The sequence below is a fragment of the Phoenix dactylifera genome, chromosome 11 (assembly GCF_051530095.1).
Source record: "Phoenix dactylifera cultivar Ajwa chromosome 11, Ajwa_hap1_PhDact_Kaust_v1.1, whole genome shotgun sequence".
NCBI lineage: Eukaryota > Viridiplantae > Streptophyta > Magnoliopsida > Arecales > Arecaceae > Phoenix > Phoenix dactylifera.
Genome location: NC_143200.1, coordinates 3,555,900 through 3,582,321, shown reverse-complemented (window position 1 = coordinate 3,582,321; position 26,422 = coordinate 3,555,900). Strand labels below are relative to the sequence as shown.

Genomic DNA, 26,422 nt, shown 5'->3' with positions numbered 1-26,422 from the left:
ATCACATGTTAAATTTATTGATATTTAATAAATATTTATTAATAATTAATATTAATACATTAATTATATTATTATTTATAAATAATATATTTAAATTTTAAATATATTAATTATAGAAAATAACATGTGTAATTAATATATAGTAATGATTAATATATTTAGCATAAAAAATAAATAATTAATATAAATAATTTATATGAATATATAGTTATATATTTTAGATATCTATTACATTAATATAAATAAAGTAAAGAAAATTTAATAATGAATATTATATATATTAAAATTTATTATAATTCATATACAATAAATATACATTAATATTAATAGTTATATGATAAATATTGGCATAATATATTAATATAATAAAATATATTAACATAATTAATATACTAATTATAAAATATAATAATATAATATTAATATAATATAAATAAGAGCATTTTCATCAAGCAATGACAATTTCAAATTATCTCCACTCAACGACCTAGCATGAGAAAAAAATACTATCTCCCTAATGATATTTATTTTATCTTCTCTCCGTACAATAGATCAGTTATTTTATCATCCATCCCTTTTTTTTTATACCAAATATGGTATTTTGATATGGAAATTATTCCATACCAAATTACCCTCAATAGAACAAACTCTGAAAGATTTAACAAATAACTCCCATGGCATCCACACAACACTTGGAGAGAATTATAAGATGATGACAAGATGGCCAAAATGTAAAATCGTTTCTTAGCGAAAGTGATGTGCCTACCCATCTCCATCAGATGTCTTTTGGGGCTCTGCATAGGGAACCTTTAGAAAGCATAACTTCATGAATGATCACCTGCACTGATGAATGAATGCTTCAGCTAACACAAGTAAATGCCTCCCGTAAGCTACTAAATAACCCAACCTTCCCCGCAAGGCAAATAAAGTCAGCAGACCACCAAATAACAAAGAATGAATGAATGACGATAGCCTCTTTCATTTTCTTATATCTTTTTTGCCCCTCTATTTTACATTTCTAACTATGAAAAGATTTACATGATACAAATCAAAATTGTGTGGTTCTGCAGCAAGACCACTCCCTCCTCCAAATAAGAACTCAGATTCTTGAGATAAATGAAAACTTATAGGGTCTATCACCATCTCGGTTCATTGGTATGGATTTCAGATATTGCATCACATGAAGTTTCTACCTGAAAGGGCTCTTGTAATTGGTATGGACAATGAAATGTTGATATATCCAAGTCCATTTGATGGGGAGCATGCAATGAGTGGTGACAGTTTCACCTGAAGAATCCAGGACAATGTCACTAGCATATGCTGGTAACCGCAAGAAGTCCAAGCTCATACCTGGTAAAACAGGATTAGAGTAAAAAGGCAGCAAGAAAAACAGGCATCCATTCTGCCATGCTGCCATACCTTCAATGTGAATCCAGGGATCAGCATTCGGGTATAAATATGATATGTGGTATCAGAAAGGAATGACATACGGCAAAGCAATAGCATCCGCTGACTCGATCCGTAATGCTTGGGCCCACACCTGGGGTGTTTCATCAACCTCAAACTTCATCTTATGCTTTGGCCGGACATGATTACTGCTGAAAAGCCACTCTTGATCATCAGACTCAGGCCATTCTTCCATTTTGGGAACAGAATATATCTGGCTTAGATACTTGGCATCAGGGTGAGGAGGTTTCAAGAAAGCTTTGGCCTTCTCACTAGTTCCAATAGGAACTAGACTCCAGTCAGCTGAAGGTGTCTTGGCTTCTACAATATCATTTATCTTCTGATCCTTAATTTCTAGGACTCTTTCTGCCATGGCGTTATTTATGACTCCGGGATTAATGGAAGAACATGGTGTAGCAACAGGAGATAACCCCACTGTTCTGCCATTCTCCATAGGGAGGTGGGAGGAAGGTACTGCTCTTGAAAACTTGTCAGGCCGCACATCAATCTCTGGGGGCACATGGCAAATACAGTGATGTAAAACTGAACAAAAACAATAGGAAGTTTACAAAATTCCAAATGGTGTCCTACAGGAAAATTATAAGAGAAACTAGTAAATCAAACTCACCATGCAAAAAACCATTCATCTCAAACTCTTTCCTCTTCTTGGTATTAACATCAGTGCCAGATCTCTTGTCATTGTCTTTTTGAGGGGCTAAGGGCTTCATATTTAGACTATCTATCTGACTCTTTTTTCCACTGTCTCTTCGTTTATGTTGTTCTTTATGTTTGTGCTCACCTTTCTCTCTTATTTTTTCCTTCTTCTTTTCCTTCTCATGGTGTCTATCTTGATCCTTTCCTTTGTTCTTCTCATCCCGGTTCTGGTCCTTGTGTTTTTCTCCCTTTTCATCATATACTCCCCTCTCTTTGGTCTTCTCCTTCCCTTCAATCTTTTTATCTGCATCCTTTGCCACTGATTTTCCAATCCCATCATTTCTTCTTTGCTCTGCAATAATGTGGTTAGGAATGATTTCATTACCTTTTCCTCCTTCCTTCTCCATTGCAGTTGCAAGGCCCACGCCATCAATTTTTCTTTGAATGGAACCAGATAAACCAGAGAGACTATCTGCTGATCGGCCCATCCCATCATGTGGCCTTTGCACTGTAACACTGGATTTTGAGAAGATTTTGTTACTTGTGCCTCTTTCCTTCTCTGATGCAGTTGCAATGCATGGGCCCTCATATCTTCTTTGAATAGAATTTGCAGAATTTTCTGCTGGTCGGACCATCCCAGTGTTTCCTCTTTGCCCTGAACTAATGCTGTTTGCAACCACTTCATTACTCGCACTTCTTTCCTTCTGCATTGCAGTTCTGGAGCCAATACCCTCAATTCTTCTCTGAAGTGGACTAGGAAAGTTATTCTGTGGATGGCCCATCCCATCATTTCTCCTCTGCATTGTACCAATAGGATTTGAAACCATTTCATTACCTGCAACTCTTTTCTTCTCCACCACAGTGACAGTATTCGATTTTTCGTTGGTTCTTTGAATTGAACTGGTGAAGTTTTCAACCATTCTGCTTGCAGCCCCCTTTTCTTCATCCTTGATCCTCCTGGCCAACTCCCCTGTAAATCTAAAATTCTCGCCTTCCTCAGCCTTCGGGTTGCATTCCCCAAATCTGTCTCCATGGTGACCCTCGGTCTGTTCTTCAGTTCCTCTATTCTCTGATAGCCTGCTTTTGTCCTTATCTTTATCCTTTTTCTTGTCTTTGTGCTTTTCTTTTCGATCTTTCTTTTCTCTGTGTTTATCTTTACTTCTGTCTTTGTCCTTTTTCTCTTTACCTTCTCTATTTTCTTTGTCCCTCTTCTCTTTTTTATGCTTTTTCTCTTTGTTCTTCTCCTGAAAATTGTTTTTCAGTCTAGGTTAGCTACAAATTTGACCACAGCCAAAAGTAAATCACCTCTCAAAAAATTCAATCACCCGATATTATGGCAACACGTTGAAGGAGAAACATGTTTAGAAGATTAAAACCACAAGGCCACAGCATAAAAATACCACTGTCAATATCCCTCTAATATTTCAAATATAAAGATTACAAGATGTATAATATTTCAAGGACTACATGAACCAATGACAGGACAGTGTGCCCAAAAATGGGTCAGAGAAGATACTACACATGACTTACTCAAAGAGGAATATGAAACAGACAATATGCAAAGAATCCACCTAAGGAAACAAAATAAAAACACTCCTTTTTAGAACAATATATTGCAAGAAGAATGAATGAATGCAGAGCTTTCTATTGTACTTTGTTGTATGAGATGATTAAGAGGCAAAGTAGAGGACTCTCATCTCCCTTCCTAAACAAGAACTCAAATCTCACCTTCTCCTTAATTTGATGGAGTAGCACTACCAGGATGATGGAAGTCTCGATGATCAAATTAGTGAGAACACATCAGCAGAGAAGGAGAACTATGTTAAGAAAAGGAGTTTCGTTCAATCAATAACTACCATTCACAATGAAGCATGATTGAAGTATCATGTGACCTTAGTCCTTGCCATAAAGCCACATTATGTGTTAGCAAGTGTGTGCATGTTCAGCAGTACATACTCATACGTCATCTTCATTGGTCTATGCCCATCAAAATTGGCCATGGCTCCATGCTAGTACGTTCTAACCAGCACAGACTCAATTCTATTATTATGAGTCTCAGGACATGGTCAGCATGGCACAACAGTTGATTTTTTTATATATATTTTATATTGACTAAATAAACGTTGAAAGAAAAGTATAAAATTACAGAGTGGAAAAATGAGAACAAAGCAAAGAAAGTCAACAGGCAATCAAAATATTACAGGTGCTTGTTGATTTCGAAATATTATTAGCAACGACATGATAAGAGTATATCAACATAATATAGTGATTACACAAGATTTCTATGCCAACAAGAAGAAAGTTCTTTTACATTGACAAAAAATTATGTTTTGCATCTTGCTTGACTTAGAACAGAACCTCCATGAAGCATGCAAGTATATACATTATGCCATTCACATTCTCAAAGACAATCAGATTTGGATTGAGGGAGACAAGGGCATGGTTGTTTCTTGGATTGACAATCCTAAGTCATATATTAGTCTTCCCTTGAATAATAAAGTCTACCGATGTCCAGACTCGGCATAAAAGCCTATGATGTCTTCCAAGAAGGTAACAAGCCAGCAGAGTGGCCGGTTGGGGTAGGGAATACCTTAACCAATTGGCGAACCTAGACTTGCAATTACCATCTCAGTTGTTGGATCAGGTGCTAGCTAATGCTATGGGGCATTTTATTATATACAGGATAGCTTTAAATTTGTTTTTCAGGGACCTGGACGCTTTTGTCCCCCTGTCCTCCCCCTCGGAAAAAAATTATTGTTAATCATTATCACTATTAAAAATAAATAAATAGAAAAGGTTTCTACAAAATACCAAGAAGTCTTCACCTAAAAGAGAGTTTATCAAAGCACCAACAACGCAGTGAACACATCTTTGAATGTATACATAGATAGCAATATGCTAATTTCATAAAAAACACATTTATATATTTATGTCTGTATGGTGGTACCAGGTCTTGGAAGAATAACAAAGAATCACATATTTGCACAAGTTGTTTGATCAAACTTATGAGTTATGCTGTGAAAGTAAGGGAGAGTCGACCATGGAAGCAAAACAGACTGCAGGGCCCTGGGACTTATGAATTTTATATTGGTACAGATATTAAAATAAGTAACTAGGAACTCAAGAAACCAATTTAGCTTCATGCTATAAAAGTCAATCATGGATGAAATCTCTTTGCTATGTGTATATGCGCTTATCTTTTGTGATTGTTTACCTGCAAGAATGAGAAAAAAATAGAAATTTTTAGACTGTCATAGACAAATATGGAAGAACAAGACAAGTTTATGAACAACTCATGTATAGAAGTTCCAGTTTTAATACACCTCTACCAGAGCTCACTAGCAATCAAATAATTAAGGAAAGATCCCTTACTGTAGGTTGTTTGCAGAAGATGTTGTTTATTGATGAACATGGGAATGTTGTAGTCAATTATATGAATCAATTATATGGATTAAGCAAGTTGTAGAATTTTGATGTTTAAAAGCTTGATGAACCAAAACTTCAACTATAAACTGAACTTTTATGAGATAAAGGAAAGAATTAAAGAACAAAATCATAAGGTAGCGGCAAAGATCTTCCTTGAAAAATTGCATTAGCTACCTATCCAAGGGTAAATGACTGATGGTTGAATATCATTAAGATGTAATCCAAACTACATCATATAGTTAGAAAACAAGCATTATTGTATCAATAAGAAACATGGAGCCACAGCATAAGATCAGTATAGCAAAGATAAGGATGCCAACTTGGACATGGAGTAGAATTATGAAAGGTAGCATTGCAAATGAGAGCATTAGAGGAAAGTCTCGAGTGAGAGTCACACCAAAGAAGATAAAATAGGGGAAAACCATCTGACTTTATAAGAACATGTGGCATAAACTACAGATAGCCCTAGCCAATTTTTATTTCGAATACAAGTTTAAGGTTCATAAAAGTCCGACCAAAAGCAACTTGGATGAAAGTAGTATGAAATTTATTACCAGATTAAAAATGCATAAGTTAGAAACATTTAAGAGATGGAATTATGAAACAACCTCCGCATAGTTTGTGCTAGGAAAAACATGATACCGATATATGCATGAACACAGCCTTGAATGAATATACCAAGTAAAGGAAGTGTTATAAATTAGGATAAAGAGAAAATATAGATGCAACATTAATACGATAATTTTTAAAAAAGAAAATCCAATATCAACTATTTCTAGAGATAAGACACCAAGAAGATAAAAGATCTCAACTAGAATCAGAAATCTGTTGATCGTTTTCTTTAAGCACTTGCAATTTGAGACAGGTATAAGAGGGCTTTCAACGAACATGTATCAGGGTTTTGGATAAAGCCTTCACAAGGATTTTAAAAGAAGAAAATGACAGAGGACTGCATATTTAGGTTTTACTGGAGCATAGGAGCTATGCAATTATCGAATGGATATTTCAAAGATAAAGATGAATACCCGATGATTTTAGATAGCAAATGAACTTGTCATAACAGGATTCCAACTGCGGACAAGAACAAGGTGACAATACAAATTTGAGCATGCATCACAGACTAGTGGTTATAAATGGAAATGGCAGAGCAAGAAGAGAAGGGATGGGACAAAAAGAAGAATGGATTCAATTTTTTTCAGTTTTTAATAAAATAGATTGTAGAAACTAAAATTTTTTGCATCAAAATATGATGTGACAGCAGATTAAGGCGATAAAAACTAAAATAGTTCATTACTCCTCAGAAGAGGGAAAAGTAAGTGATGTTGTTCAAAATTCTAAGATTAAGATATACATGGACTAATATTTACTGATACAATTATAGGAGAAGAAACCTAATCAGCGACCACTTATCTTAAAGGAAAAAAAAAAGGACAGAACAACCAAACAATGCAAAATCTGGTAGAGTACAATGATAAGGGCCATTAGAGGCCTTGTCCAAAAAGAATTATCTTTATTATGCATCCCACTTTTAACTTAAGAAAAAAAATCCATATAAAATTAGAACTATATAGCTGACATTTTTTTTTTTGCTAGAAATATAGCCGACATACTTAAAAAACAAAAAAATGACAAAAAATGATAGCAAAATCAAGATAAAACTTAAAAATATAATATTCATGGCCGGTTTCGAAAACTGCCAAAACTGGACCGAAACTGGTCAATTTTGGCTGAAATTGACTAAAACAACCAAAAAACTGTGGGTCAATTTGGTTCGCTATTAGCTGAAACGGATCAATGTCGAGAAACTAATAGATTTCTGTTGAAAATTAAAACCTTGACCTATAAAGGATACCGGCATAACTATGCAAGATAGATGGGAGAACTATGTGGTATAAAACCAATACAAATGAATATTATAATATTAGATACATGGCTTGTAAAGGATGAGGGATTCTTGTTTTAATAGTTACTAAAATTTTAAATAACGATGATGAATGTATTTCCGGAGAGTTGAATAATGTTTTACAGCATTAAAGATATTTCCAAAGATACTTAAAATAAGGATTCCTTCTAGGCTCCATGTTTTACAGAATCCACATTAGGAAATTCGGAATCTTTGGATTGATTGATATCATCATGAAGTTATGCAACAATCCAGAACCTCACCTAAAAAAGCTAGCTGAAAAGTATTATTTAGGTTCCTTAACCCTATATAAGTACCAAAGATCTACCCAATGCCTAGTCGATTTGGGATTAAACACACACCTGCATGCAAGGTTCGCCGTACCGGTACCGAACCTCGTACCGGTGCCGCATTAGTATAGGCGTACCGAGTGTCGGTACGGTACCGTACGCTCGGTACCGACCGTACCGACATTGGTGGACCGATACCGGTACCCATCGGTACGGGTACGGTACGCTCGGTACCGATCGGTACCGACCGGTACAGCGAACCTTGCCTGCATGGGTCCTCGCATACTCCTTTTCTTTAAGCTCTAGCGTCCTCATCAGGTTGAGAGTCCAAATCCATTCAAATCCAATTATAAATATCATAAATCCACTCACAAACACTACGATAATGGTCTGTGCTACAATGTACCCTAGTCTATATGGGCTATGGACTGGGTCCACTCCGATATTATTTATAACAACCCAGAACCTTACCCACAAAGGCTATCCAAAAAGTATTACTTGGACTACGTAGCTCTATATAAGTATCCAAGATCTATCTAGTGCATAGCCAATGTGGGACTAAAACACACACCCCCACATAGGTCCTCACAAGTTACACAAGAAATCTTCAAAAATGTAGAGGAAGAGGGAGGTCGGCACCCTGCTTCACTAGAACATGTTAATTTCAACCAAACAAAATACATTTCCCAACAATAAATCATACATCCCTAGCAAGAAAGGAGATGATGTATCGGCAGGGCTTTAGACTCAACAAAACACAAGTCTGAAAGTCTCCGAAAGATGAATAATTTAATTAACTAGCATATTTAATCAGGTCTTGGAAACAACATTTCTTTGAATGACTCAAGGAAATGTATTTTGACATTAATTTCTAAGAAACAAAGGGATGCACATAATTGCATCCTTAGTATGGTTATGTAACAAGATAGAAGATCACAAGAATGTTTTCCTGCATAAATAAAAGAATTGGAGAAGAGGGGGATGGAGAAATATAAGATTGATGTACATCAACTTTAAGAAAGCAAATAACAAAGAGCCATTATGAATGGTGACTTTGCAGTGCATAGCAAACAAATATTAACAAAAATCAAGAAGACCTATATCGGGATGTTATATTGATTATAGTGAATTTAGCATGTTTCTTAATAAAGAAGACCTATATCAGGATTTGGCTTTAGGCTATTAAAAAATATCAACTTGTTCTATTAGGAAGTGATTGTGCATTTATTGAATTTGAAATTTACCATTTGTATATGTTATTTGTAAATGATCTAACATAAATTTACCAAACAAAAGGTCGTGAAGATCAAGTAGAAACGCAAACGATTTTATGAAATATGAAGATACAATGATTCAGAACATAAAAAGTACAGTTAGCTCTATTGCCTATTTGCTGATTGAAGCATTTTTTAAGTAAGTTCGAGAAACTTGTAAAAATGTACCATATTTATCCCAGCTTAATTAATAGAAAAGGTCAATTCACAAAAAAAGGATAGAATTAAATTAAAATGTCAATAAATATCCATCTTAATTCTCAACATACATAGATTGATTAATGATAAGAATCAGCATGGTAAAGTAAAGCTAAATCGAAATGTAGGAGTTCGTCACATATTAAATCTTAGAAGAAGTGACTTTTGAGGGCAACAAGTGTCCAATAGAAAGATCAAATGTCAAGAATTGTGTCTCATAAGATACAAGATTGTATAACAAAATAAATTGTAGAGTAAGAATATATGGCGATTCATCCCAGCTTAATCATAGAAAAGTGCAGACATAACAAAAACTAAAGAAAAGGATAGGAATAAATTAAAATGGGGATAAATCCATCATAACCCTTGTCCCTTGGTAATATAGAGATCAATTTACCAAAAAACAGCAAGAAGATCGGGCAGGAAAATGAATACACTGAAGAGAGACTACGATTTCATAACATAATGTAACTTGACATAAAATTTTCCTTGAGAGTAACAAGGGTCATGTAAAGCCTAAATGAGGTTATAGGCTAAAGTTTGCGCCAAAGAGATAAAAAATAGAACATACATGTTCTTAGATAAATGATTAGGGTTTGGATGTCATAGTTACAGTTATTGTGTTTCCTGTTTTATTCTACAAGAGAAATAATACCACAAAATAACACCCAAAAAATGAAAAATTGAAATGGAAGAAGCTGATAAAATTCCAAGATCCATTAATGATAAGCAGAACGTAACTTTAAAGAGTTGAGAATATAGAATTAAGGACCAAAAGTATATCAAGTATCAAAAATGGTTGAAGGAATCCAACAGAACATTATATTCAAGAGATTCATGGACCTTTGAGGATAGACTTTTTACTTAAACATGCATTCATCAATATTTAGTTTAATATAAGTGCTGATGTAGAATGCCATCTCTTCTGTCACAGCTTTATAAACTTGAGCATCAGTTATGTGATGACCACTTTGGATTCCTAAGCATCAACTTGGGTCATTGAGTGTTAGAGATTATAATTATTTAAAAAAAAAAACTCGGAACCCGGCGGGTTTTGACACAAAGGGCAGCCCAGTGCACGAAGCTCTCGCCACTACAAGGTCTGGTGAGGGTCAAATGTACGCAACCATACCTCTGCATGCGGAGAGGCTATTTCTGTGTTTCAAACCCGTGACACATAGATCACGATAGAGCAACCTCACCGTTGCACCAAAGCCACCCCATTTTGACATCAAATGGCAAATAAATAAACAAGTTCATTTCTTGCCAAAAGCAAATGCCTCGAACTATACTTATCCTATGTTACAAATGATTTGCCCACTCTCATTCATTCATAATTCTCTATTTAACAAAATTTTCAATACAAAGTTTAATTTAAACTAGCATGGGTGTAGGATCCACTTGTTAGTTGCCTTTTTTTTCGTTCAAACTGATGAACGCTTGGACAACTAATTACCCTAAACATTTTTAGAGACCATACACACAGGAAAATCATAGTCACCCACACCAATCAAACAACCTTTTCTTATCAAACATGGTCAGCTAATGCCTTAGAATTGAGGAGACTCCACGGAAGAATTGAGGAGATCCTACAACCAGCTGTCAACAATATGCTAATGCCTTAGAAAATGGTCAAATTCCTGGCAGAGGCAAATTCAGGCAAAAGAGAGACCAATGAAAGCTATAAAGTTAGTTGGCATGCAGGGGGGCTACAATATGATCACAATTTAAGTTGTCCAAAATTCTCATAATCTTGGAAGACTCTAGATTAAGGGGGAAGATTAGAACTTACAATACAGGAAGCTGTGTTCATTCCTAAGGAACAAATGAAATGAAGAGGCAAATGAAACACAGTCCCATTTTTGTGAAAAGAAAGAACTCCAATGTGCATCTCTAAAATCACAGATGCAGAACTTCTGTTTGTAAAAATAAAGAGGGAGTTGGAGAATGCACAAGCAAAACACAATCCTAAGCCCATGCTCTTGTGAGGGAGTTGTATCAGTGAATGTTCAAAATCAAGAAGAAGAGGGCTTCTATTACATTATACTGATTTCCAAAGGAAAAAAAAGGGAATGAAAACAAGGATCTAGCCAAAGGGACTTGAACAATACCATGATATGCAAGCCACAAATAGTTCAAGGACACCATCCATCAAATTGAAAAGAAATTGATACTGCAAAATAACAATGATAATTCATTATCAGCTTGTAGCAAAGAAGTGGCACAAGACTTCATAGCAGAAACTGGAGTCAAATTCCGAAAGCGGTGTTTGTTACTATGAGCTCGTTTAGTTCGCGGAAAAAGGAGGAGGAAAAGTATGGTCAATGGAAAAGTAAAGAGATGCCTCTTGTTTGGTTGGAGTTTTTAAAGGAGAGAGACAGAAAAGTTGTTCCCGTGGAAATATGATTTCGACGTTTCATGAAAAAGTCTTTCCCATGAGAAACATAAAAAAGTTACTTTTCCATGAGCCAAGAATCGAAACATTTTTATTTTTTTCCAAAAAGTTCCTTCAGCTATCCTTATTTGATCCAAAGCATTAAATACCTAATTTTTATTAAGGGTGTAATAGGAATTACACATAACTTTTCTAGAAAAGTGGACGGTCAAACATAAGCACTCTGAAAATCTGTCACTTTTTCATGTGCAACCAAACATGCCAAAAGTACTTTTTCAGGCATCCTCTTCTTAGAAATCCACTTTTCATGAGTCATATTCCTATGAAAAAAATGCTTCCCGCGAACCAAACGAGCCCTATGTATCCATGGTTAATGCAATGACTATGTTGTTACACATTTTCATCCAACTAAAAAATCATCTCAACATAAGAAGCAGACTCAAAATAAAATTCATTAGATCTTCATTGCAATGATAATATTCATATGTCAATTGTTTAGTTAGTACAATAAAAGTCTAGATGATCATCCCTGTTTTCCACAAAACTGAAAGATGCAGTTCCATACCAGAATAATTCATCACATATACGGGTTGCAAATGAGAGTCAGCAGATTTCTATATAAAACAAGGACTAGTAAACCAGCTTAGTAAATTCTTCACTCTGTCATTTCACTGATAATAGAAATTTCTTTGACATATCAGAAAATATGTTCCCGTCCTGATAATCATATGGATAAGCAAAATTTCAATTGCATACTGTATCAATCCTCAAGAATTCCATAAGACACATGTTACGTCATGTTGTCTGTACACCAAAATCTCACAACAGAAACTGCATGAATAGACTCAGCAACAATAACAAGCAAGTTTGATGGATATCAGTTCTTGCAATAAGTTTACCTGTATAGTTTTGGCTGGAATATCACGCTATCCATGCTCATATTTGTAGTATCTTTCTATGTATAGGGCAAATCTTATAATCATGAACCTCTTTAAATCAGAACCAATAAAGTCATAAAGATTAAGATCAACAAATGTAAACATAAGATCTTGCCCGCATCAAATATTGACTTCCTAAATATACAGTAGAAATTCATGAAGGCAAAGATTTATGGGATAGACAATCAAGCGAACAGTCAATTGGATGACGCTAATAAAATGGGGCATTTAGTGGAATTCAAAGCAAGCGCATAGAAGATGCACCTTGGCTAGTAAATCTACGTTGTCACTCCTTGGCTTCTTTTCATATCCTGGTGGTGGAAACGGGAAGCAGCGAGACATTGCACGGGGACCCTGAATCAGCTACAAGACTTAGTTTCCAGTGCAGCTGTTCCAGTAAGGGAACCGACCGCTGGCCATGCTCCTGTCCATGCACCATGTCCCCAAACTCATTTCCAGCTTCAAAACCTCGCCATTGCCCTCATCACAACCCGTCACCACAAAGAGACAAATGACAGCCCAAGGAACCTCCAAATGGAGAGAAATCAAACTACAAAGAAACTTACTAAACCAGTAAAGCAAAATTTTGACCTCCTACTGTCTTTAAACCACACATTCCGAATCCAAGGGGAGTGTCAAAAAACCTAAGCGGTCGTCATGGCACCACCCCTAGCAAATTCCAAGATCCCGTTTGCAAGAATAGTATCACCAGCCAACCAAGACACCAATACACATGCAGGAAAACAATCGCTTGAAGCAACTATACCGAAATTGGAACAGCACCGAGATAATCTTTAAAGTGCAGTCCACTTCCATGTCCTAAACCATGAAGAGTTCCAAGTTTCGGGAGCAAAAACTAGAGATAATAAAAGAGCCTTCTTTTTTCAACAGGCAAGAGAGACCCGACAAGCAGAACTGAAACCGCGGCAAGAACAAAGATCCAAAGGACCAGAATCCATAATCCGATCTGCAGAACACTCCAGAAGCCCCAATAGACTGGTCCGCCGATCCCAAAGTCGAAGCTTTCCAATCCAAAAGGCCGAACCCCAAGGAACCCGACGCCGAGGGCGACCGGGACAAAGGAGAGGAACCCTAATCGTAAAAAGATTGGGAAAAGGGGACTTTTTGGGGTTCCCCGGGAGGGGGCGGATAGGGGAAAAGGGGAAGGAAGAATGGGACGGATAAGATCGAGATTTCGAGGAGAAGATCCAAAGCTTCGAATTCTAGCAAAAGTAAAAGCTTTGGAAGAAAGATTTGAGGGCAAACAAGGGGCGAGGGCAGGAAAAGGGCGAAAAAGAAATCGAAGCTTTCCTCTATTTCTCGAACTCTCTGTAATAATCTCGATAGAAATCAACTTCTACTCCGAGGTAGGACTTGTTATTCTTCGTAGGTTATGCGCAGGAGCGGACGGAAGGGAAGCCGCGGCCGCTTTTCTTCCCTCTCGCTGTGATCAAAAACCCCAGGAGGAGGAGAAGGGTGAGGACCAGTTGTGGGAGGGTTATTTATAGAAGGCCATGGTTAAAGAATTATTTTAATATAATACGGTGTCATTCGTTCCAAGATATAGTTTTTTTAACGTAATGTGTTTCTGGAGGCGGCGAAGCCGGTAATTCCTGCTAGAATGGGAAGGGTAACTTTTTTTTTTCCTTCTTTTTCTTCTTTTATTTTATGTTAAAACTGTGATCATGGAGAGACAAGAATGGCCTACAAGCCTTTAGTTATCAGGATCAATCGATACTAAGCCAAGAAAAAAAAAGTTAGTGTTTTATAATTAATACTATGTTTAGAATAATGATAATACCTTTGTATTAATAAGAAAATTTAAACATGGTTTTTTTTTAGAAATTCAAGTATGTGTTTGATAGAATATAGTGAAATCCTCGATCAACATAAAATTCTATACTGTATACCGTATGCTCTATGCCATAAACCGTATACCCTATATCATATACCCTATACTATGTATCCTATACTATATACCATATGTCGTATACCGTATACCCTAAACTATATACCATATACTATATACCCTATATCGTATATGTATACCCTATACCATATACTGTATACCCTACACCATACACTCTAAATCCTATAGCCTATACCATATACCCCATGTTGTATACCATATGCCGTATACCCTATGTGTATACCATATACCTTGTACCGTATGCCATATATCCTATACCGTATGTCGTATATCATATACCATATATTGTATACTGTATATCCTATATCGCATACCGTATACCCTATACCGCATATCCTATACCCTGTTCCCTATACCACATACCCTATATCGTATGCCCTATATCGCATACTCTATACTGTATATCCTATACCATATATCCTATACTATATGTCCTATACTATGTACCGTGTACGTTATATTGTATACCATATATCCTATACCGTATACTATATACCTTATGTTGTACACCCTATACCGTATACCGTAAATCCTATATTGTATACCGTATATCCTATACTATGTACCATATATCCTATACCATATATCCTAAATTTTATAGCGTATACCGTATACCGTACACTGTATTATCCTATACCCTATATCCTATACCGTATATCATAAATGTACGGTATACAATACCCAGTTCATTGGATCGCTTTCTGATGTTTGTTGCTTGGAATTTTTATGATGCCCTTTCTATCGCTTAATGCCATTTGATTACTCCTGAATTCCAAACACAAAAGCACGGGGTTATGCTTCATACAAGGGTAAAGAAAGAGAGATCATAAGAAAAACATCAACAAATTTGTAGGTGATTCAAATCTGATAAAAACTTTGTGCGCTCTAAATCCAATCATTCAGATGCTCAAGAGGCCTTGAAAAAGGGTTGCATATATAAATTCTAGTTAGCAAACAAACTTTTCCCCAATTATTTTGAAGTGATGCATATCATTTTCGTATTTCTTGGAATTTAGAGATCGTCTCTATTGTTATTTGCCATTTGATAGAGCATTAGACAAGCCCAAAAAATCCAACCATTAAAGAAGTAATATTACTAACTAGTTCATTTTTTTCAGTCCTATAGTGGAAGTATAGATGCAAATAGTTTTGTATTTGTTATTTTATCAACTAGTAGAACCTAGACTACTTGTGATTTTCTTGTCCAATGGCCGCATGCATGTGCTTATTGGACCAAAGTTCCAACATCTAATTTTATATATTCTTGAGTAATCTTAGGCTTTAATGGGTATCAAAACTACTGGAGGTTCTTCATTAGGTTGTCTGTCTTAGCTAGCTGCTGGTGGCCATAATAACCAACCTTAAACTACAAGCTTCCAACTTTGATTAGAGCATTGGTGGGTTTGTCCAAAATCCAGTGTTTGTATAGGGACACACTTTTGAGTTTCTCCACAGAGTATGAAGCTCTTATACTAGGCTTTTCTTTCACTGCCTTCTCTTCTTCCCACTACTATTTTATTCACTATATTGTTTTCATCCTTTCCACTATTTCCAATTTTTTAGTTTTGGATAGTTGAAGGTGTCATCACTCATCAGGCCATCTGTTCCTATGTGCTTATATTGTATTTATAGGCATCCAAACAGAGTTAGAGATCCATTGTACCTTATGCTTGTGCATATCAAAACCCTATATAAAAGGGATAATATTACTATTAGAGCAATGGCTAGTACACAAATACATCTTAAGTATTTTTATGAATAATAAATTTAACATTGTTAACTAATTAATTGACTCCAAAAGCTTAAGCTAATAAGGAATGACTCAATAATATGTATCGGGCTTAACCCCCCCCCCCCCTAATGTGAGTCCCAAACCACAAACATAGAAGGATAATTGAATCAAGATAGAGACAAGTCAAATAAGAATCATGGTAATGTAAGAACAGTTACCATATCAATTAAATAATTGATCCAAAAGCTTAAACTAATAGAAAAATAGGTCAACAACATACATTAGGCTCATCAATTATCATTATATTCTTAAAGCATATAATATTAGGTCTGTTAATAGGCTAAGCTGCTCGGGCTCGAGCTCGGCTTGTTAGTCAAACGAGCTTGAGCCCAAAATGAGGCCCGTTAAAATTCGAGCCCGAACAGCTTACGAGCCCAAATGAAGCTCGTGACTTAATACGACCGAAGGAGTTCGGGATCCGACGGTCGAGATCACTTGGAAACCTGCATCCAACGATTCCAACCCAAGGCCAAGGCCCTTCTCTCCGACCCCTCCTCTCCAACCATCCTCCTCCCCCAACTTGCTGCGGGGCTGCCCACAGCATCTCCACCGCCGCTGCTGCCTTGCTGGCCAAGTTCGGAATTGAAGGGAGAAACGACCACGGCGGCGATCCGCTTGCAAGTGTGCTGGATGTGGGCAAGGAGGATGGTGAGGTCGTCGCCCATGTCAGCCCCTCCCTTCTCGGCGTACTCCAAGAGGGTTCGGTGGTCCCCACCGCCCGACGGACCGATCTCCGGTTTGGCCCTTAGGGAGGAGACGATGACCCATTTCCACCGCCACCGCTGCCCTGCCGGCCGAGCGCAGAATCGAAGGGAGAAGTGACCATGCCGGCGATCCACTTGCAGGCGTGATGGATGTGGGCAAGGAGGACGGCGAGGTCGTCGCCCACATTAGCCCCTCCTTCCCAGCGTACTCCAAGAGGGTCCGGTGGCCCCCGCCGCCCTAATGGACCGATCTCTAGTTTGGCCCTTAGGGAGGAGATGATGACTCATCTCCATCGCCGCCGCTGCCTTGCCGGCCAAGCTCGGAATTGAAGGGAGAAGCGACCACGGCGGCGATCCGCTTGCAGGCACGCTGGATGTGGGCAAGGAGGATGGCGAGGTCGTCGCCCACGTCAACCCCTCCCTTCCCAGCATACTCCAAGAGGGTCCGGTGGCCCCTGCCGCCTGATGGACCTATCTTCGGTTTGGCCCTTAAGGAGGAGAGGTGCCCGAGCTCAAGCTCGGGCTTGAGCTCGTAATTGAAACAAGCTTTATAAGCTCAAGGCCGAGCATTTGCTTTGCCAAACAAGCCCGAGCTCGAGCCCAATACAGAGCTCGGTACCGAGCCCGAGCCTCGCAGGCTCAGGCTTAGCTCGGCAAGTTAACAAGCCTATAATATATATATATATATATATATATATATATATATATATATATATATATATATATATATATATATATATATATATATATATATATATATATATTATCACTTATCTCTTCAAGGTAAAACGAAATTAGCTTTATTAAAGCTTTTTGGTTGCTACATAGGCTAAAATGAGTGATTATCTATTATTAACTATGGCATGGGCTATCCGAAAAAAGTATTGGAGTGAGAATATATTTGATGCTCATTATTTTTCTGTTGCAACTTGATTTTTCTATGATTTGAAGTATGGCCCTATGATATAGTTATCGATAGATAACGAGGTTACTTCATGCAAACCATATTCTTAAAATTTTATTTGATTTAATTTATGTACATGTAAAAGTTGTTTTGCTTGAATTCTTTATTTCTCTAACCGGCCATGGCCTATATGAAGCCTTGGTCACAACCATTGCGGGCATCATTCCTTCCACCGATGGGACCAATCACTGCCGTCCATCACCTGTCCTTCTCTTTGATCATGAGATAATGTAAAGGAGAGGAGTGACGATTCACGAAAGGCGAGAGCCTGACCCACCATAGCCGATGCTATATAAAGGCGCAAGATATTTTATCGCTGCGTCACCGAGAGGTTAAACCCTAACTCGCCGCCCCCCTCTTCTTCTAAAACCCCCTATCCCTCCTCCCATCTCCCTCCCTTCCGTTCCCCGAGCGACTTTTCTGAAGGTAAGATCCTCAGTTCTTGAGGAAATTCCCGTTCTTTTCTTTCTTTGTATCTCCGGTAATCAAAGATCAAATCGATTTCTTTTCTATCTATGAGTTTCATATTACTCTGCTGTTTTTCTGACCAAATTTTTGGTCCATCTCCGTTTATGTTTTAATGCTTTTGCTTAAAGATTAGCCTCGAGCAATTGACTCGTAGATGTAGAAAAAGAGGGGTTTGATTTGATATCTTCCATTGTTTCGATGTATTACGTGCTTTAAGAGTATAAAGGATTATAGAAGTTATAACATGAACACACTTATTTCTTTTATATTAAGAGCACACTAATGGTGTGACTACCACCTGTTTCTTTGACTCTTATGGCTTACTGATCTTTGAGTAGTATTTTGATCTTTGAGAGAGAGGCTACCGGCTATTTTTTTTGATTTATATGGCTTGCTGTTTTTTTTTGTGGTTTTGATCTTTTTGTAACTATAAGCTTGAAAGCTGGTATGGGTAAAAATGCTTTCTACTTTCTACTACTGGTTTCATTAACTTAAGGTAAGTGTACTTCTTGGAGGTTTTGGTGCTGTATGCTGTGTCTCTTAGCCGAAGCTAAATTGTTCTATGCTGTTTTATGCATACAGATGAACCTTGTGCATTGAAAATTCAACTGCTTCTTGTTTATGAGTTTCTGGAGCTGTTGCTTTGGCTGGCTTTACAATAGTGTTAAATATAGGATCTGCGTTTCTTCTTTTTGCTGAAGTTCATTGATTCATGGTAATGGTCTGTGTCAACAACAAATGGGATAGTGCATTTTAACACATGAGGTTACTTTGTAGGTTATAAGAACAACCAGGTTTTAAGAGGAATAATGGTAAAATTTTTGATGTAAGCATAAATATTAGTTAAGAATTGAGAATGAATTTCTACAAAGTGATGAATCAAAATGTTGTCCGTGAGTGAATTTATATGACAAGGAATAAGCTGAAGCCCCATTCCTATGTTTAACTCCAGAAGAAAAAGGGAGGTTCCAAGCTCTGCTGGTTAATCTGTAGGTATCATGGTCTTGCAATATCAAGCAGATTTTAGAAGACAAGCTGCTAATATAAATCTGTGACTGTGAAGCTGATGTGCAATATTAATTATTAGAGGACTACAATATGTCATTTTGGGATTTATAGTTTTGAATGTCGAGGATGATTATAGTGCAATGTTCAAAAAGCAATGGATGCCACGCAATTGTTAACTAAGCTGTATCAAAAGTTAACCAAAAGGATCTGCTACGTCGGCATCATTGATTCAGATTTACATGGGGAAAATGCATTTACTGTAAAAGATCTGAGATTGGCTGGTAATATAACAAGGTTTGTTGCAACGATGCTGAATTTGAAGACAAGCTTTCGTGTATTGGAAGTATATTGTGACATATCTGAGTGTATGTTTCTAATTTTGTAAAATAGGTTTCTTGAGTATTGGAGTATCTGACAAGTATCAGTATCCCGATGTGGACACGGCATGTGTTTTGAAGAATCCATGCTTCCTATTTTTTTATGAATAAATATGGGTTATTTAGAGAAAGCCATGTCTATCTATTATATATGCATTTAATTACATGCTTGTGTATGTATGTTTGAAGGAACACACCCACAATACTGGGCTTTTGGCTTGCTTATGCTTGGACCATAGTTGGCTTGACCTGGTCTGAAATGAGAACAGGTTTAGGAAGAATGGGGCTTAAACTAAGCACAATGGGGCTTGGACCACGGCCCCTGGGTTGGCTCAGGCTGATTAATTATTTAATGTGGTGGATCTTTGAGGGAAGCTATCTGTGAAGCTCAAAAGAACAAATGGTTAGATTGGATTCTCTAATCAGTCATGTTACTATCAGATTTAAGACATTTGGGATATTTTTATTATCTTATTTTTTTTAACTGGAGATAGTGAAATTTGGTTATTCCCTTGTGTATCTAATTATCAAATGTTTGTTTGTTTTTCTCTGTCTTGCTACTCTGTATCCTTCATCAATGTTCAAGGAAAACAGGTCAATTATTTTTCCTGCATCCACAGAAAGCATAACTTTCACTGTTATGGTTGTAAATCAAAGCTGAGCAACAACTCAGCTATTGTCATGGATTAACAAGATGGATGCTGGATTTTCATATCTTTACTATTTAAATCCTGAAGGATAAAAAGTTGTAGTTTCAGTTATGTTGCACTAGTAGTTATGTTAGTATGAACTATGAGAAACTTAGATTGTAACTATTTTCCATGTATGGTCTTTATTTCCCAATAATCTTAGATTGGAATTGAACTCAATCTTTGAGTGCAGAAGTTAAAGCGATTTCACGTTGTATCTTGATTTCTTTACCTCGTGATACTGTACACTGAGCTGGCTTTTTATCACGAGATTACTGTTTGCTATTCTAAGTTAAATGCTCAGGTGTTGAGTTTTCGAGTGTTATAAGGCTTTGTCATGTTTATGTAAGAGTGGCAATTGACAATTTTGGTTGTCTATATAGTTTATAATTACTGTTTGCTATTCTAAGTTAAATGCCTCAGGTGTTGAGTTTTCGAGTGTTATAAGGCTTTGTCATGTTTATGTAAGAGTGGCAATTGGCAATTTTGGTTGTCTATATAGTTATAATTTTGAGATCATCTGCACTTTTTCTTTGCCAAAATCCTTAAGGGTTTCACTTTTAAAACCCTGAAGGTTATAGGAAGGATGTCTTAAGGAGCTTTGGATGGTTTAGAAGGACAATGAGGATTAATTTACAACACTTTTACATGGATGGAATCAATTTTAGTTACTGGAGCTGGTTTGATCTTGTGATCCAATGACTGGTTGGGTAGCACTCCTACTAATAGGATGCAGGTTTTCCAGCGCCTCGCGACCCCTCAAAAGCAAACACACTTTTTTTTTTTTTATGGAAAAAGAGTGAAAGCAGACAGACACAAAGTTACATATAACTAAGTAGAATATCTATCATGGCTCTTGAGCTCTTGGTGCAATTATTCTACTTGGGATTTTGTTATGCACACTTTGTTTTACTTTCTCCTTTTTGTAGCAACAAGATGAAGCAAATGAAATACCTTTTTTTTTCTGATATGCATTTCCAATCATTTCATTGGTATTAATCAGACAAGATTATTTAAGGTTACTCACGTGAGTTTTGAACAGATCCAAACATCTTGGAGGGGAGATGGCATTCTGCAACAAACTTGGTAATCTGGTTAGGCAAGGGGTTCTGAAGAATGGTGTATCAAGCAGATCAGTTCCTATGATGCATTTGCTTAATTCAACCCGCTATATGTCATCCTCAAAGCTTTTTGTTGGCGGTATGAATGGCTTCCATACTATATTAGAAGTTTTGAACTATTTCATGTATGCATCACCTTTTTTGTGTAAAATGTACATTTTAGTTGTTTTTTATGTCACTTTCAGGTCTTTCCTTTGGTACCGACGACCAAACGCTTAAGGAGGCGTTTAACTGCTTTGGAAATGTGACTGAAGGTTAGTGAATAATTTAGAGCTGCACTTTGGAAGTAAAGACCTAGTATAAACACAAGATCACAAGTTAGCAATACGTGGATGATTATAATCTTGTTAATGGATGGAACACCCTGAGTGTAAAACAAAATGGTGATTTCCATGAGTCAAAATTTATGCTACATGCATATGTACGTACATACATTCACATACATAAATAATTTTTGGTTTGTATAAGTTAGGCAAGCAAGGCAACATATGCCATGTAATTTATGGTGCATGTAAGAATTGGTGGGTACCTATAATCAGCCAACTTGTTGATACAAGTATAGCAATTCTTGGATGATTATAATCTTGTTAATAGATGGAAATTCTTGAGTCAGAATTAATGCCACATACATAATGCATGCTTACATGCAGATATCATTTTTGGTTTGTGTAAATTAGGTAAAGCAAAGCATATACCATGTAACTTATGGTGCATGTAAGAAATTGGTGGGGACCTGTAGTCAGCCTACTGTTAGTGCCAAACAGCTCATGCCCTTAATTGTGAATTAACTTTATTATTTGATGCAGCAAGGGTTATCACTGATAGGGATACTGGAAGGTCGAGGGGATTTGGGTTTGTAAATTTTGATAGTGATGAATCTGCCAGTGCTGCTATGTCTAGCATGGATGGCCAGGTTTGTCTGCCTTTTTCTATTTTGTTTTTGAACAACTCAAATTAGTCTGATATGTATGTGAAGATTTCTTATATATCACTTGCCAACTGATGGCTGCTTAATGTTGATCTTGCTATCTTTAGGAACTACATGGACGGAACATTCGTGTAAGCTATGCTAATGATAGACCCACTGGTGGATTTCGTGGTGGTTTTGGTGGTGGATATGGCGGCCGTGGTGGTGGTTTTGGTGGTGGCTCTGCAGGTCAAAATGACTTTGATGGGGATTCTGGCAGGGGTTTTTGAAGCCTTTGTCGATGAAAATCTAAGGTTATGCTGCTTGCTTTGCAAGTCTATGCATTACCATCAGCGTTTGTGGGTTCTCTAATTTAGTTTTGTTTGAGACTGAAGCAAATCATTATACTCAAAAGACCGGCATGCTTTGAAGCACTAGACTCATGGTACTTGAAATAAGGAATGGAAAATTTACTTGATTTGTAACACATTATTTTCAGTTGTAGTGATTTATTTTCATGCAATGACTTTTCACTCAAGGAGTATGATGGAAATGGAGGGAGGATCTGGGAAAATTCAGTTTCATGAGGAAGAATTTTCAAAGGTTCATAAGACATGAAAATTCATGGTTATGGGTATCATTATATATATATATGATGAAGCTGAGATTTTGCATAGCTGATTGCATCTGTTTTAATTCTATGATCTAGGACAGCATCAAATTTTAAGTAGGTTCTCTGCTGTCTTTGCTCTCTTTGCTATCCTTGGCAATGGGATAACGCATATAAAGCCAGAGTAGGTCAATGTTTGGAGCTCGCCAGTGGAAACTCTGGTAAGTCTGATGCACAAGGGCTAAACCAACCAGCTGTGCTTTAATGTTTGATTGACCTAATATTTCTATTGGAGGTAATTCTATTGATTTGTGATCTCAATGTCACTGTGATATAATGATTCATGTATCATATTAGATAAATTACAGTCTGTTTTTTTCCGCCAGCATACAAGATTTGATGGATGTCTTACCACACGCATGTATGTATGCATGTATGCATGGATGGATGTCTGCGTGGACGGATTGATGCGTGGATGCAGGTGCGGACACGTGTGTATGTGTATTATGTATGTATGCATGTAGCTATTGCCTGCTGTTTAACTCCGGTATTAAGCTTCGTCTCTCACATTTGCACCATAAGAACAAATATACTTTTGTTTTGAAAGAAATCCTTGAATATTTGTGGATTTTGTAAAAATGATTAAAACTTGAGAACGCTAAGTGTAACAGCATGGATACTTCTTGACTAAAAGTATATGGTTATAATGAATCAGGATTGTCTTAATATTATGATATAACGAGCAGGCACAATCTTCTGACTGCTTGTTAATCTTTTTTCACTTGATTCAGGCATTTATAATATGTTTTTATAATTCTAATTCAGCAACCTTGCATATATTACTCTTGGAATAAGCGGTCTTTAAAATCTCAAATTTGCCTTTGCCAATGATAAGGCGAGAAATGGGATTAGTTTCTGTGATTCTCTGTTATTCTATATTCGGCCCCTCCCGCATCATATGGGTGAAATTTTAGTGTGAACGAATGTTAGTTCTGCTTTATGTCTTGACAAAAGCATAATGTTTGCTTCATTGTATGTGTTATGGTTTTGCATCATAATGACAAATGAATATTAATTATATTTATACATCAATAGTTTGAATAGCAAAATGTCACAAAATTCAATTGAATGTTTAAATGAGTGTAAAAAAGCATTTGCTGTTAGGGTTGGCTATAATAACCTAAAACGAGCACCTGTAGAAGCAAGCAATCATCAAACCTGTGAAATACTTATATCAATCAATGTAACACAACATTTAATATAAGTAGCCAATGTTTAGAAATTAGTTATAATTATTTCCCTTTCTGCTGCTGCTTTTATTTATAGAAACACCAAAACAGAAGAAGCAACCACATCATCGCATTATTGTGAATGATGGGATTTGATGGATCTTGATCACAATGATGAAAAATTTCTTGTAAGAGCATAAATTATTGTATAGCTTTAATCTCGGCATGAATTTTCCATATATATGATTTTCATGATATAGAAAGAAATCTTGGATGCATTAATCTCTATATGGTATTAATCATATAGAAAGAAACATTTTGATGTATTTATCTCTATGTGATATAAAATTGTGTAGCATAGAAATTTTTAATAATTCAATTAAATGTCGGTGGCTTGGATTCTAATACAATCTAGATATGCCAAATTTATTTTGAAAATGACTTTTTTTTGTTAAAGATAAAATAGAAAACACACATATTGAGAATAAAACTTCCACACCCTCTAGTAGAAAGAATAGGATAATAATAAGTAATTTCACCCAAACCTAGGAGAAAAAGAGGTAAAATTGATAAAAATATTGGTAATATGAATTTATAACCTTCCTCATAGAAGATAGTCACTCAACCTACACAGATACCCTATCCTTTATGGATTTAGAGTAATGTTTGAAGTCATTGATAGTGAAATGGACCCACTTCTCAAAAATAACACTTGGATGTTTAATAATTTATCTCATGGATGTAAAAGTATTGAATAATATGATAAATCAATATAATCAATTATTGTTTTTGTTGAAAGAATACTTGAACAATTTGATAAAGTTTTAGCATACAATTTGATTCTAGTGTAAGACGTAAAAAAAGGAGTGATAAAGAGAGTGTCTCATGCCAATGTCATTACAAGTAGTAGGATTTTTGAGATATCAAGCTGATTACACTAGGTTTGATATGTATTACTTAATAGGATAACTTAGTAGATATATTGTCGACCTATTGGAGTAGTATTTCTTATTAGAGCCGTGAGATATCTGAAAGGAAAAAATAAATTATAGATTACCTTTCATTGGGTTATCCGTGGTACCATAAGGCTACAATGATGCAAAGTGGATATCGGAAGTGATGAAACAATATTAATAAATGGATATTTTTTACTATAAATGAAGCAATTGTCGCTTGAAAATCATCCAAGTAGATCGTTAGTACATAATTTACTATGGAAGGTTTAATAACACAGCTGCAATCCAAAGGTTTAACAGCAAGACGCTTAATGCGGACCTCCAGATTTATAAGGTTGAGATAAAAACTTGCAAGAGATTATTGAGAGAGACATGAGCTCTCTCAAGTTTATCAAATATGAAAAAAACTTTGCTAACCCTTTCACTGAAGGGCCGCCTAGCAGTTTAATTAGTCTACCGCCAATGGCTACCCAACCTACGTGAGTGAAGATCATACGAACTATATTCAATGGATAAAATCAAGGTAAATTTGTAGTTATGGATCATTTTATTGTCTTTTTTTTGGGCCAAAATTTTATTGTCCTTCATAATGGATGCTCTTCATGGACCATCAATACCACACAAGGACAAATTGTAAAAATAAGATCTCTAGATATGAAATAACTAGTTGTTTTTTTGTGCTTTAAAAGGTAGAAGAAGTTGCTGGGGCCTTGGCCCCCTTGTTCTACCAAAAAAAAATAGGTAGAAGAAGCCATATAAACACGCATCTCTTGATGCCGTTATCATTGATAAGTTGAACTTCTTCCAGGTCACCTATGAGAGCAGAAAAATATGAGTAAAGTTGGAAGCTTCATTACCCCAATTCATTGGTTGATGGCTTGATGCTGCTTTCTATCCTTTTCATGAAGCTCCATTAAAGCTTTCATGAACCGAGTTGGATCTACCACTCTCTTACTCCTAAAAAGTAAGTTATAGAACAAAATAGATAGTTTTACTACGTCTATCACAATGACAAAATATGAGTAAATTTGAAGGCTTTGATACCATCCAACTAATTGACAAATAACACACTATCGATCCAAACAAAATTTCAACATCCAACTAGATGCTCAGTTGTGCCTTCCTTTTCTTAGATATTTGTAG

General features: G+C 36.3%; 2 protein-coding genes across 4 annotated transcripts; one reads left to right on the top strand and one right to left on the bottom strand.

Annotated features, from left to right (window-relative positions):
• Positions 1–955: 955 nt before the first annotated feature.
• Positions 956–14,025, bottom strand: LOC103710612 (uncharacterized). 3 transcript variants are annotated; one of them, XR_604653.6, is made up of 4 exons: positions 12,789–14,025; positions 2,075–3,344; positions 1,420–1,956; positions 956–1,350 (listed from the first exon to the last, which is right to left on the bottom strand). XR_604653.6 is itself a non-coding variant. In XM_008796427.6 (3 exons), exons 1-3 carry the CDS (start codon positions 12,864–12,866, stop codon positions 1,472–1,474), a joined length of 1,833 nt encoding a protein of 610 aa, XP_008794649.4. In that variant the 5' UTR covers positions 12,867–14,025; the 3' UTR covers positions 956–1,471. The 3 variants fall into 3 exon arrangements, 1 of the variants encoding a protein (XP_008794649.4); XR_604655.6 differs by having other exon boundaries at positions 956–1,287; XM_008796427.6 differs by having other exon boundaries at positions 956–1,956.
• A 4,163-nt stretch (positions 14,026–18,188) lies between these two features.
• On the top strand, positions 18,189–23,160 carry LOC103710613 (glycine-rich RNA-binding protein 4, mitochondrial-like). The gene is made up of 5 exons (XM_039128373.3): positions 18,189–18,340; positions 21,499–21,656; positions 21,763–21,831; positions 22,384–22,490; positions 22,613–23,160. Exons 2-5 carry the CDS (start codon positions 21,521–21,523, stop codon positions 22,772–22,774), a joined length of 474 nt encoding a protein of 157 aa, XP_038984301.3. The 5' UTR covers positions 18,189–18,340; positions 21,499–21,520; the 3' UTR covers positions 22,775–23,160.
• Positions 23,161–26,422: the final 3,262 nt, after the last annotated feature.